A 12,444-nucleotide genomic window follows, 5' to 3' on the forward strand; every position below is an offset into this window, starting at 1 on the left:
TACTGCTTTATATGGGAAATCACGGTTTTACTCTGGACTTTATTCACTGAAGTCACTCTGCTGAAATTTTATTTTATACTCTCCTTGCTGCCAAATTTTAAATACACATTCTTTTAAAAACTACCCAAGACTTAATTCTTTATACATGTTTATAAATAATGTATTTAGTATACCCTGCCTGCACAATGTTACATTTAGCATAATATAGAAAAGAAATATTTGGAAAATAACCTAGCTGTTGACACAATATCTCTTTAAAAATTTAATGTTGGCCCTGGGTGCATGTGTAGTAATGTAGAATTCATTAGTTTGTCTGCATGCATCAGCAATAAAGGTTTTAGGGCTGTAATAAACTAGCTACTTGTTGATGATTGAGACAGTACAGCTAAGTTTACTTTGTTGCTGCTGTATTTGGCATTTTGTGCCAAATGTAATAAGAGAAAAGAATCACAATACTAGCTAAACTAAGGAGATAATTAAGAAGATACAAAAAAGTAAGATGTGGGAGTTCCTGTGGTGTTACAGTGGTTAACGAATCCGACTAGGAACTATGAGGTTTCGGGTTTGATCCCTGGCCTTGCTCAGTGGGTTAAGGATCCAGCGTTGCCAGTGAGCTGTGGTGTAGGTCGCAGACGCTGCTCGGATTCCGCGTTGCTGTGGCTCTGGTGTAGGCTGGCAGCTACATCCAATTAGACCCCTGGCCTGGGAACCTCCATATGCTGTGGGTGCGGCCCTAGAAAAGGCAAAAAGACAAAAAAAAAAAAAAAGAGTAAGATGTTAAACCAATTAACATTTTCCAGATAATACACCTCATTTTGTTTGAACTGGTGTATTATCATACACACACACACACACACACACTCGTGCATGTGTGCAGTAGTGTTTTTCTGCCGCAGGTGGCTTTTGAATATGGAAACTTGGTTTCCAAGTTTTTGTGTGTGTGCCTGTGTGTGTTTGGTTTATTTGTTTTACCATTGGTTTGTTTTAATTTGGATGTGTGTGTCTTTTCTGGAGGGGAAGGGATAATGATGATTGTTTTTTTATATGATTTAAAAAAGCAAGGTGAGGAGTTCCTGTTGTGGCTAAATGGTTAACGAACCCAACTAGCATCCATGAGGATGAGGGTTTGAACCCTGGCCTTGCTCAATGGGTTAAGGATCCAGCGTTTCCGTGAGCTGCAGTGTAGTTTGCTCGGATCTGGCTTGGCTGTGGCATAGGCTGGCGGGTACAGCTCCTATTAGACCCTTAGCCTGGGGACCTCCAAATGGCTGTGGGTGTGGCCCTAAAAAGACAAAAAGGCAATAAATAAATAAATAAAATAAAAATAAATAAAATAAAGATTTAACTGATGTTAAATCTTCCTGAGGGATGGTAGGAATAGGAGGTGGTGGTTTTATGTGTTGCTTTTGTGTTTGGTGTGGAGATAGAGTTGTGCAAGGGGCTAGTGTGTTGGAATGTAAGAGGAAGAGCTGCTTTTAGAGGCCCTCTCTCTTGCAAATGACTTTAGGTCTCTAAGCATGGCTTGAATTGAACACCTTACTGCTCAGAGGCTTTGGAGCACACTGAATCCAGCCTCTGCTAGTTAGTAGCTCTGTGATTTTTGAGCACAGAGTTTACTTTCTGTATGCCTCAGTTTTCCTGTCTGTGAAGTAGGATCTCCCTATCTCCTAGAGTTAATTGTGAAGATTAAATGAATAATATATGTAAAGTGCTTAGAATAGTGCCTAGTTTGTATCAAGAGCTCAAATATTAGCTAACACTTGAATTACAAAATTAGTTTGATTTCAGTAGTGTGGTTCTGTGAGAATGTTTTGCAGTAAATAGCAAAGCAGTTTCAATAGTTTATTTGAAAAAATGGCACTTATGGTGTCATGATAGTTTCTTGAATAGTGCTTACTTACTCATTAGCGTCCAGCATATCCACTACAGAGTCCAGAGAGGCCGAGAAATCTCTAATCAAGTTTGGTATGCTTAAATTTTGTAAACTGACTTTGTTGTGATGCAAAAGATGTATATTAGTTAAAAATTGGAGTGAGGGAGACAGGGTAGAGTAACAGATGTGTAAGTTCTTGTATTTTCTAAACAAGAAAATGTTAGGTATGGGTGGCAGCTAACTAGATTTCTTTTTTCTTTATTTTTTTCTTTTTAGGGCTGTGCTTGTGGCATATGGAAGTTCTTAGGCTAGGGGTCAAATCCGAGCTGCAGCTGCCAGCCACAGTCATTGATAGCCACAACATTTCGGGATCTGAGCCGTGTCTGTGACCTACACCACAGCTCACAGCAGTGCCGGATCCTGAACCCACTGAGTGAAGCCAGGGATTGAACCTGCATCCTCATGGATACTAGTCGGTTTTGTAACCCACTGAGCCACAATAGGAGGGCCTAGATTTCTTTTTATTTCCCTTTTTCCTTTTGGTATGTGTTAATGAGTACTTCATTAGGCTGCCCTTTTTTGTTTTGTTTTAAATGAGGAAAGAGGGCTGCATACTCATTTCTTATATAGAAGAATTCACAGAGGCAGTCAGTTCTGGGCTGCTCTGGAACTGTACTGTTTCAGGAACTTGGGCTCCTGTTTTCCTATTTTCCATCTTCAGCTAGTGGCTTCTATCATCTAGGTGCCTCCAGCTAGGGGAAGGAGGGGTTGGAGCAGAGCATGTCCTTTCCTTATATCCCATTGGCCATAACTTAATCCCCAGGCCACACCTACAAGGATGCCTGGAGATCCCAGTATTTACTCTGTGTAAACATACGTCTACTTAAATTTAAGGGTTCTATTAACAGAAAAGGAGAGGAGAAAGGATATCAGGGACACTTAGAATCTGAACCAAGTTACAGAACAGTGTTTATATAAACATAAATACTTAGTATATGTTATACTAATTATATAGTTAGTATATTTTAATACTAAAGTGGGATATATGTGCTTGCATCTATACAAAATAAGCCTGAATGTAGTTGGAATTTTTTTAAATTTGTTGCTTCTGAGATAGGGAACTGGGTGGCTGGGATCAAGATTGGAAGGAAACTTCATTATATACCCTTTAGAATTGGTGATATGTAAATTTTACCTTTTCAAAAATAGTAAATGAAATTAAAAAGTACGGAAGTCTGATATGAGTTCAGGAGTAGATATGTTGTTAAGAATCAGTAATACTTAAGATTATCATTTTAAGTGTATAACTCTTCCTTTATTAAACAAATAGTGTGTTGAAATTTCAAAAAATGGTTTAGACTCAGGTACTTTCAACCCTTTGAGATTCCTAAGGTGTTTTCAAAACAGGCAAAGGCATTGCTGAGTGTCTGCAAAGGCAAGGAATTCTGATTCATGAGGCATATTTCTAGGAGGGTATTAGATTTAATGATGCAGATATTTTTATGGTTTGGGGAGAGGAGGTCAGGATAGTATATTAGAAATTCTGGAAATTCAGAGTGAATAAACTGTAATCATGGAGTTAGGTGAGGAGAGCTGTGTTCACATATAGACTTGTTTGTGTGTGGGTATGTATTATATATAATATACATTGTGTGCTTATATCCTAGAAGTCCAAGGAGTGTGTAAAAAATGTAGCTCAGAACTGTATCCAAGGAAAGATACAATTTCCTTCCTACCTCCTTTTTACCTCTCACTGATAGCTTTTATTCATTTGCATTGATATGAGCCAAAGAAGGACGACCCATTTATTATTTGGCATATTTAAGTTTTTCTCCCTTCTGACTGAATTGAGTTAAACTTGCTTATAAGTTATACCCATTCATTGGTTTGATGTCTGAAGCTACCCAAAGTGCAGTTAATCTTCTTCCTGAAGTGACAGTTTTTCAAATATTTGAGTAAAGCTAAAGCATCCCTGATAATTCTCAGCTAAATTCAGTTCAGTAATTTTCGCATGATAGTTTCTCCATCCTTCATCAAACTTGTAGCCTTCTGTATGTTACCACCTGTTAAAATATGGCACTCAGAACTAATGATAATTTTAGAGATCTGGTCAGAGAAGACCTTGGTGAGCTGATTACAGGTGTTGATTTGTATAATATGCTTTATTAATTTGGGCCATGGATATGTTTTTAGCATCCATATTGTATGGATGACATGTTGACCTGTAGTCTGCTTGAATCAGCTAATCTTTTCTAAGTAGTCAGCTGCTAAACCATCTTTTATATCTGTGGCTGCTTTTAGGAATTATGGGCAGGACTGTGTGCTTGCTTTTATTATATTCAGCCTAAAAGTTTTGGTTCCTTTAAAACCATTGGTTTGTTTAAAACATCAGTGATTTATATGGAGTTCCTGTCGTGTCGCAGTGGTTAACGAATCCGACTAGGAACCATGAGGTTGCGGGTTCAATCCCTGGCCTTTCTCAGTGGGTTAAGGATCCAGCGTTGCCATGAGCCGTGGTATAGGTTGCAGACGCAGCTCGAATCCCTCATTGCTGTGGTTGTGGCGAAGCCCGTGGCTACAGGTCTGATTCGACCCCTAGCCTGGGAATCTCCATATGCTGCAGGAGCGAACCTAAGAAAAGGCAAAAAAAAAAAAAAAGACCAAAAAAAAAAAAAAAACCAGTGATTTATATCTTAGTGGGAATGATTTTAAATAACTAATAAGATTAATCCTTAGCATTCTGACTTGCAGCTCTTAAGAAATGGAAGTTTAGGACAAAGAAGAGAGGGTTATTTGAGAACCTAAAATAATAACATGACATTGCTTCATTAATTCAATAAATATATTATGCTCCTATTATGAGATAGTAGGTTTGGGTATGGCCCTTTCTCTGACAGAGCCTACAGGTGAAAGGCAGTAAGCATTTGGGAGCATGATAGAGGAGGAAGGGCTTCAGAAAGGGAACCGCCAAACTAGGACTGTGTTGAGATTCTATCTCAGGCATTCATGACAGGCATTAAAAAGAAAGAGAAAAAAGGAAACCACTGTAGTATTTGAATCTACATTACTTTTCTCTACCATTTGTATGTCATCCAGCTACTGCAGCTAATCTTTCAAATCAGAAAAAAAAAAATCATTTGTTTAAATGTGGCCTATAGTTAACAATTCTAAAATATTAGCAAGTGTCATATTTTAGTTAGGCACTAACCAAGTTTATCATAAAATACTTTAATGCTTAACATTAAAGAAACCAAATTATTTGCATGTCTGTGTTCATGAGCTCTATCTAAACTTTATCTGTCAAGGTTCAGAAATAGAGGGTAATGATAATATTTCTGGTCTGAGATGACTGATTTTTCAAATAATAAAAATAAAGCAGCTACTGAGCTCAAATTATATCAGACATTGTGGAAAATGGCAGTATAATGGGAAGAAGACATCCAATCTCTCTACCTAGCTGACAGAATCTTTACTCTCCTTTGATTCTAGTATTTAATGAATAACTGTTTATTATCCTTCTCAATTTTTTTTCCCAGTAGGTGGTAAGGATTATAGATGTGCAAGCCACTAACTGTAACAACTATAGGATTTAAAAGTGATTTTTGTGGAGGATGTTGCTCATCCCCAGTGCAAGACATTCCTTTATTTTTTATAGGTTTTTCATTTATAAAAATAAGAAATTTTGCTTTCTTAATATTTAGCATATGGATTTTAATATTCAGTTGTTTTATCATATGGATTTAATATTCAGTTTTAAAGCTTTAAAAATTATCTAGTCTAGGAGTTCCCGTCGTGGCTTAGTGGTTAACGAATCCGACTAGGAACCGTGAGGTTGCAGGTTCGATCCCTGGCCTCGCTCAGTGGGTTAAGGATCCAGCGTTGCCGTGAGCTGTGGTGTAGGTTGCAGATGCGACTCAGATCTTGTGTCGCTGTGGTTGTGGTGTAGGCCGGTGGCTACAGCTCTGATTCGAGCCCTAGTCTGGGAACCTCCATATGCCGTGGGAGCCGCCCAAGAAATGGCAAAAAAAAAAAAAATTACCTAGTCTACACTGTCCATTAGCCATGTGTCTATATAAATTTAAATACAAATTTAAAATGAAATAACTTAAATATTCAGTTGTCTTCACTAGCCATGTTTCAAGTGCTCAATAGCCACACATGTCTAGTGGCTACTATGGGCAGTACAAATTATAGAACATTTTTGTGATGCAGATCACATTCTGTTGGATGATGCCGATCTAGTACAATGATTTTACTTTGTGGTTTTTTTTTTTTTTTTTTTTTTTTTTTTTGTCTTTTTTTGTCTTTTTAGGGCCACATCCATGGCATATGGAAGTTCCTAGGCTAGGAGTCAAATCAGAACTATAGGTCCCAGGCTATGTCAGAGCCACAGCAACACCAGATCCAAGCCACATCTGCAACCTACAGCGCAGCCCACAGCAACACCGGATCCTTAACTCACTGAGCAAGGCCAGGGATTGAACCTGCATCCTCATGGATACCAGTCAGATTCGTTTCCACTGAGCCACTTTGGGAACTCCTCATTCAAATTTTTAATATCCTTACACTAAAGATAGATGAGTTCCTATTGTGGCTCAGTGGGTCAAGAACCTGACATAGTGTCTGTGAGGATGCAGGATCTTTGGCCTTGTTCAGTGGGTCAAGGATCCAGCATTGCTACAAGCTGTGTCGTAGGTCACAGATGTGGCTTGGATCTGGTGTTGCTGTGGCCAGGGTGTAGGCTTGCAGCTGCAACTCCAGTTTGACTCCCTTGCCTGGGAACTTCCATATGCCACGGGTGCGGCCATAAAAAGAAAAAAAAAAGGCAGAATGAATTATCCTGGAGGAAAACATAATAATTTTTAAGTGAGTTCTCTAAGAATAGAAATGGTATAAGTTAGTTGTGAAAAATCTAGAAAATACAGACATAAAATGAACAAAATAAAAAGTTCGTGTATGGCTGGACTATAGACTTTTTATTTGTAACATTTATATATAGTCTAGTTGGTTTTCTCTGCCTCTGCATACAAATACACACTTCCTGTATGGGAGTGATTTTACTTGTGCACATTTCAAATTTATAGTAACCTTTTAAACAGGAAGTATTTTTGCTTTATAGAAATTTGCCTGAACTTTGTTCTAAATCTAAGCTAACTGCTTATCTTCTATATTTATAATTAGCCTTTTAATGAAACATATTATTACAAAAATACTGCTTCATTCTAGATTATTTTATGAGTTAGTAGTGTCAGAAAATTACCCCATTTATTTTCCTTTAAATGCTTTAAAAAATTGTTAGTATTTGCCTATATCTAATACCAGTGTTTACTTCAGACATTTCAAATAAATTTATGAAGTTTCACCGTAAAATGGACACAAGGTACTTGGAACCTTTATTCTGCATTTTTGCTTGTCTTCATCTCATTTGATTTTTGGCTCTGTCGGCATCATCTTTGACCACCAACATTGGTTGGTAGGTACACGCTGGCTTTGTTGGAAATTATTATGTATCTGTTGTTCAAACCTGAGTGTATCAGTAGACGAATTGTCCATTCTGAATTTTACTTGGTGTTATGTTTCATGACATCAGAGTTGTGTGTAGAACTTACTTTAGATGAGTTCCTTTGTTTTGTGGGAAATGGAAGATAGGTAATAGATGAACATGGTAGTGCCATTAAGACATTATCATAAGAGGAAGTATAGGATATTGCCAGCTTTTCACTTAGGTTATTAAGGAAAATTTCTTTGTGTTTATATTTTGAATACTTTCCCACCGTTAAACTATATTTGCTTGTAAATTTAATGACATAAGAAATTATCAGGAGTAGAAAAAGTTTCTAAATATCTTACTATGAAATTAAAAAAAAAGACAGTAAATAGCTTTATTTAAAGTGCCAATATTAGCTTTAAATTCATTTTATTTAGTGTAAAATTAAGAATTGTCACACTAGCCTGATAATTTTATGAATTTCTCTGGTATTAAAAAGCAATGAAATAAATTATATTTTTGTACTCTAACCATCTGCCAGAGAAGATTATATATGACTTAAATAAAGAGGATCTTGAAATTCCATGCCTCCAAATTATAGTAATTTCTGAGATGTCAGTGTAGCATTCAAACTCTCTTTAATTATAGGGAAGCAGAATGATTAGTTTTAAGTTATTGTGATTTGTTATATTATGTACATTTAGATAGCTAGGAGTGGAATGAGAACTGAGGATGGTCCTTTTAATAAGTAGACTTTAAGGATGGTAGACTCATCCCAGAATTCATCTTGTTTAGGAAGGCTTCTCCAGACCTGATGCATATTTATTTATGCATGTGCTTTGGATAGGTAAATTTTAGATAGGTAAATTTGAAACTCTTCATCAAAGGCTCTATCTATATTTTACAGGAGAGGAAAAATCAACCATTTTAAGTAAGTACTCTGTCGCACGTCACTTTTCTTATCCCTTCAAAAGCTCTTGAAGCTTTGGTGAAAGGATTTTTTGATAATGGAACTATTCTAGTTGCGTTTTTTGTGGGTACCAAACGTGAGAGTGTACTCACACATTTGAGAAATCATACACATTTCTTTCAGGACACAGTCAACACATAACAGCATTGTATAGCTAATTGTTAGCAGGGAAATTTTGACAAAATTGTTGAGAAACTTGAAACAAGAAGAGTTAGAGCTTATCATCTTACCTAAGAAGATGGTAGAGAAAGAGTTGTTAAGTACCTGTGGAGTGCGGAGCACTGTGATGAAAACTTCTTAGAGAAGTTTTCTAGTTTTAATCCTTTAATCAGCCCTTTGAGTATTAGTAAAACAGAGAATCAGAGAGGATAAGTTCCCCAGGATTTCCTGTAGCTAACGACAACTGGAATTTGTCAGACTCCAGAATTGTGTTCTTTCCATCTCTCCTGAGTTACAAAAAAAGAGTGATATCCTTAAAATAGTATTTTTTTTTTTCCTTCAGGGAGTAAACAGAGTGAGTGCATGTGCATGTGTTAGAGTGGGGGTAAGATTAGGAACAGTGTTAGAGCTGGTGGGTTTGAGGTATATCTGTCATGAGAAGATAATTGAAAGGCAGTTTTATGGTAGAGGTTATGATAAAAGGTAGTTCTTCAGTATAAATGGTAGGTATTATTATTAGTCTGGAGATTCTATGAATTCTCACAGAATTCAATAACATTCTTCTATCTGTGGGAAAGGTGGATATTATTTGTTTATATCTACAGGGACCACAGTAAAAATTCAGATTTATAGCTAATGAAAAAAGTTATCAGAGTGCACCCACGTTATCTTATTTGGCAAATATTTCCATTTTATAGGTAGGAAAAGCACTTTTGCCAGAACTATTGGCTCTTTTAATAAATATTTAGGTATTTTAAAAGAATGCTGCATTGGTTATGTCTGAGGTGGAAGTAAAATACATTGATTTCTTGGTGATTGAATGGAAGACTGTATGCATTGTCTCAGGAAGGAAATGGATTTTAGGGTTTTGTCTTTCTCTTAAATGTTTGTATTTTTTATTTCTAGGCTGTTCGCTGCTACGAATCTCTAATCTTAAAAGCTGAAGGAAAAGTGGAGTCTGATTTCTTTTGTCAATTAGGTCACTTCAACCTCTTATTGGAAGATTATCCAAAAGGTAATTTTTTCCCCTTATTAATTACTGTTTGAATTATATGTGTATTTAAAATAATTATAATTGTACTCTATTGAAGGTATAACCATTTTTACCTCGAAGAAATTGTAAGCTTATGAACATCCTAAACTATGGGAAAGAAAAGAGGACCAGATGGAAATGGGAAAAGTTCACATGACTCCATGTAAATCAGCAATAAGTTGATTTAAACCAATAAACACCTACATGTGTACTACCGTTTTTGTTATGCCTTGTGAAAAATCCCTGTCCTTTAAAGGCTCGACCATAGTAGAAAGTGAGCCATTGAGGGACACTTTGGAAAAGTAACACAATCTCAGCATTTCTCTTATTTATCCTTTAACTCCTGTTTTAGCTAGAAAATATTTGAATGAAAATCTGATCTGTAGTCATGTTATTATAAAGATAAATAACACAGAGAGATGATCACATATGAGCTTGAGCATTGGATAAAACATTTTTTTTAATTCATTTGAAATTTTTTTCCTATTGGAAATAAGTGAGATAAATAACTGAAGGTAGTCCCCCAAGATGCGTACCAAGCTGCTGACCCAGGCCATTACTTACCCAGAAGGTTAAAAGCTCCCACTAAATACCACACCCCTCAATACCGAGGGCAAAAATCCATAGCAAAGAAAAACTATATTCTTATAACCAAGAGCCTTTTGATGATACTAAACATTTTACTGTGGAGTGGATGGACTTAAACTTGTTTTCCACAAATGTGTTTAGTGGGCCAAATAACTGGAAGGTTGTTTCAGGGCTAGAGTGAAGAATTGTTGGTGTTTAATTTACACTACTTTTATGTTAGGTCAAGTGAATACGTTCTTAATGAATATGTAATTTTATTTTGAGATAGTTATTGGTATGCCATGGGGTTTGATTAGGCTTATTTCCCAGCTCATGCTTACTCTTCAGCTGCATTACTTATAACAGATTATATAAACATCCCTGAGCTTTTGTCTGTGATCTCTAAAATGAGGGGAGGAGGTGATAGCTGCTCAGGGGTTTTAGGATTCCTACGCGAAACTGGTTAGTATTTAGCACAATGACTTCAGGATAGTAGACATTATAATTATTTAATAGTCTATTAGATATTTTAATTAAACTTAGTAACTTATTTAAAGGAAATTGGTACATAAGAAAAAATACAGAATTGTATGCAGTTTGATCTTTCAGTGCTGCATCTTTTACTTGGAGAGCATACTAATTTTAGAGCATATAAACAAAGACCCCGGACTTGAAAATTAGGTTTGCAGGTGTGGCTGTATGTCCTTGTTGCTTAGTGGTCATTAAAAAATAAATACTAGCTTTTAAAACTTTATTAGTCTATGAATTTAACTGCACTTTCCATTTATAAAATGTTTATAATGGTAACAAAGAATCCAGGGGTATTTGTTTTGAAGGTGTGTGTGGTACCCGCCCCCAGAAGGTCGTGGTAGAGGACATGTGGCAACTAGACAAAGTTGGTAAACTAGCTGATGGACTAATCCAATAAGATGGAAGAAGAGAAGGATAAACTAAGGGTTTAAGTCCTTAAAAAGATGTGCTCCACAACCAATTTGCTATTGCATAGATGAGTTGGCCATTGATAGCTGGCCATTAGCTAGATTGTTTGTAATAGAAGAGGAAGGAGAGACTAGATGTAGAGGGGGGTGTGTGTGTGTGTATCAGTATATTTTAGTGTTTCACACTGATGGCTTCTTACTTCCTAGATGTGAGTTGCTGTTGTTTTAAATCCTCCTTGAGGCTTTATTGACCACATTCTCACTTAAAAATAATTACTTTTTAAGTACTAATTATTGAATTCTTTCTATCCCTTCTCTTTTCTATCTTCCTACAAATCCTAAACTAGAGGTAGTTTCTAGTAGCTCCCTTCACCATTGCCACCAATTTATGGAGACGTTTGTTACCTCAGGCAACTTCCCCCTTTTCTCTTTGGAACCAGTACAAGATGAGAACCTCCAACACCAGCCAAATAGATGTTTATATTTAGGGAACAGATTATAAACCATAATTTATTGGGGAATAAGTATAAACCATGTAGTGAACATGTGAGTAAACTGCTCAGGTGTAAGTATGTGGGGGATTTACTGGCCCTGTGATTCTGAGGACAGTTTTTATTTGGCCGTGCCCGCAGCCAAATAGGTTCCTGAACCGGAGATAGAACCCGATAGAACCCGAGCCACGGCAGTGACAACTCTGAATCCTTAACTGCTAGGCCACCAGGAAACTCCCTGAGGACAGCTCTTTAGTTTAGTTATTGTCCAGAGTCCTCTTGTGTGTGAAATTTTCTGAGCCTGGGTTGCGAAAAACTGCTTCTACTTTTGGAGGAGAAAATGTACACAAAACCCCTATTTTGTGTACATTTTGAGCTGTGTTTTTTTTCCTGCCCTTATTTCTTATTCTGATCTCATCTGCTTCCAAGTCTTATATGAATTTCTAAAAATCTCTGATTTGTAGATAGTATACTTTGGTTATCATTATCCTATGGATTTATTCATTAAAATATCTTTTATGTCATCTCAGGAATTTGAAGCAGAAGAAAAAAGGCCTCATAAAAATTTTTTTAGCCTTTCTGATTGGTGATATGTATGAAGAGATTAAAAAATTTCCATCACTTGATTTGGTCATTTGGCTTCTAGGAATTTATCCTAGAAAAATAATTGATTAGAGGATTGTGGGAAAATGGAGGCTGGAGGCTCATTGCACTTGGCCTGTTGTTGGTTTTATTCCTCTGGAGGGAGTTCAGCATACTAGATGTTTACTAGTAAGGAGTACCTTTGGGATCAACACTGTGAAAGGTGGGAAATGGAACCAGCATCGGATAGAGGGAGACGTTAAGCTGTGACAGCATTGGCCAACTCCTAGCCCTGGAGCTAGAATCGCCCTTCACAGCTGACACAAGTTGGGCCAAGGTGACC

The 12,444-nt window shown here is 36.7% G+C and overlaps 1 protein-coding gene across 8 annotated transcripts in view; it reads left to right on the plus strand.

The window, feature by feature from the left end:
* The window catches only part of KDM6A (lysine demethylase 6A), a 200,434-nt gene that overhangs the window by 54,257 nt on the left and 133,733 nt on the right, over positions 1 to 12,444 (plus strand). For all 8 annotated transcript variants that reach the window (XR_002340583.1, XM_021079778.1, XM_021079779.1 and 5 more), the window contains exon 3: positions 9,397 to 9,505. Coding sequence is in view for 7 of the 8 variants with exons in the window: in XM_021079778.1 (XP_020935437.1) it covers positions 9,397 to 9,505 (109 nt within the window). In the remaining variant the exon portion in view is untranslated. The remainder of the gene's footprint in view (positions 1 to 9,396; positions 9,506 to 12,444) is intronic.

The sequence above is a fragment of the Sus scrofa genome, chromosome X, assembly GCF_000003025.6.
Source record: "Sus scrofa isolate TJ Tabasco breed Duroc chromosome X, Sscrofa11.1, whole genome shotgun sequence".
NCBI classification, from domain to species: Eukaryota; Metazoa; Chordata; class Mammalia; order Artiodactyla; family Suidae; genus Sus; species Sus scrofa.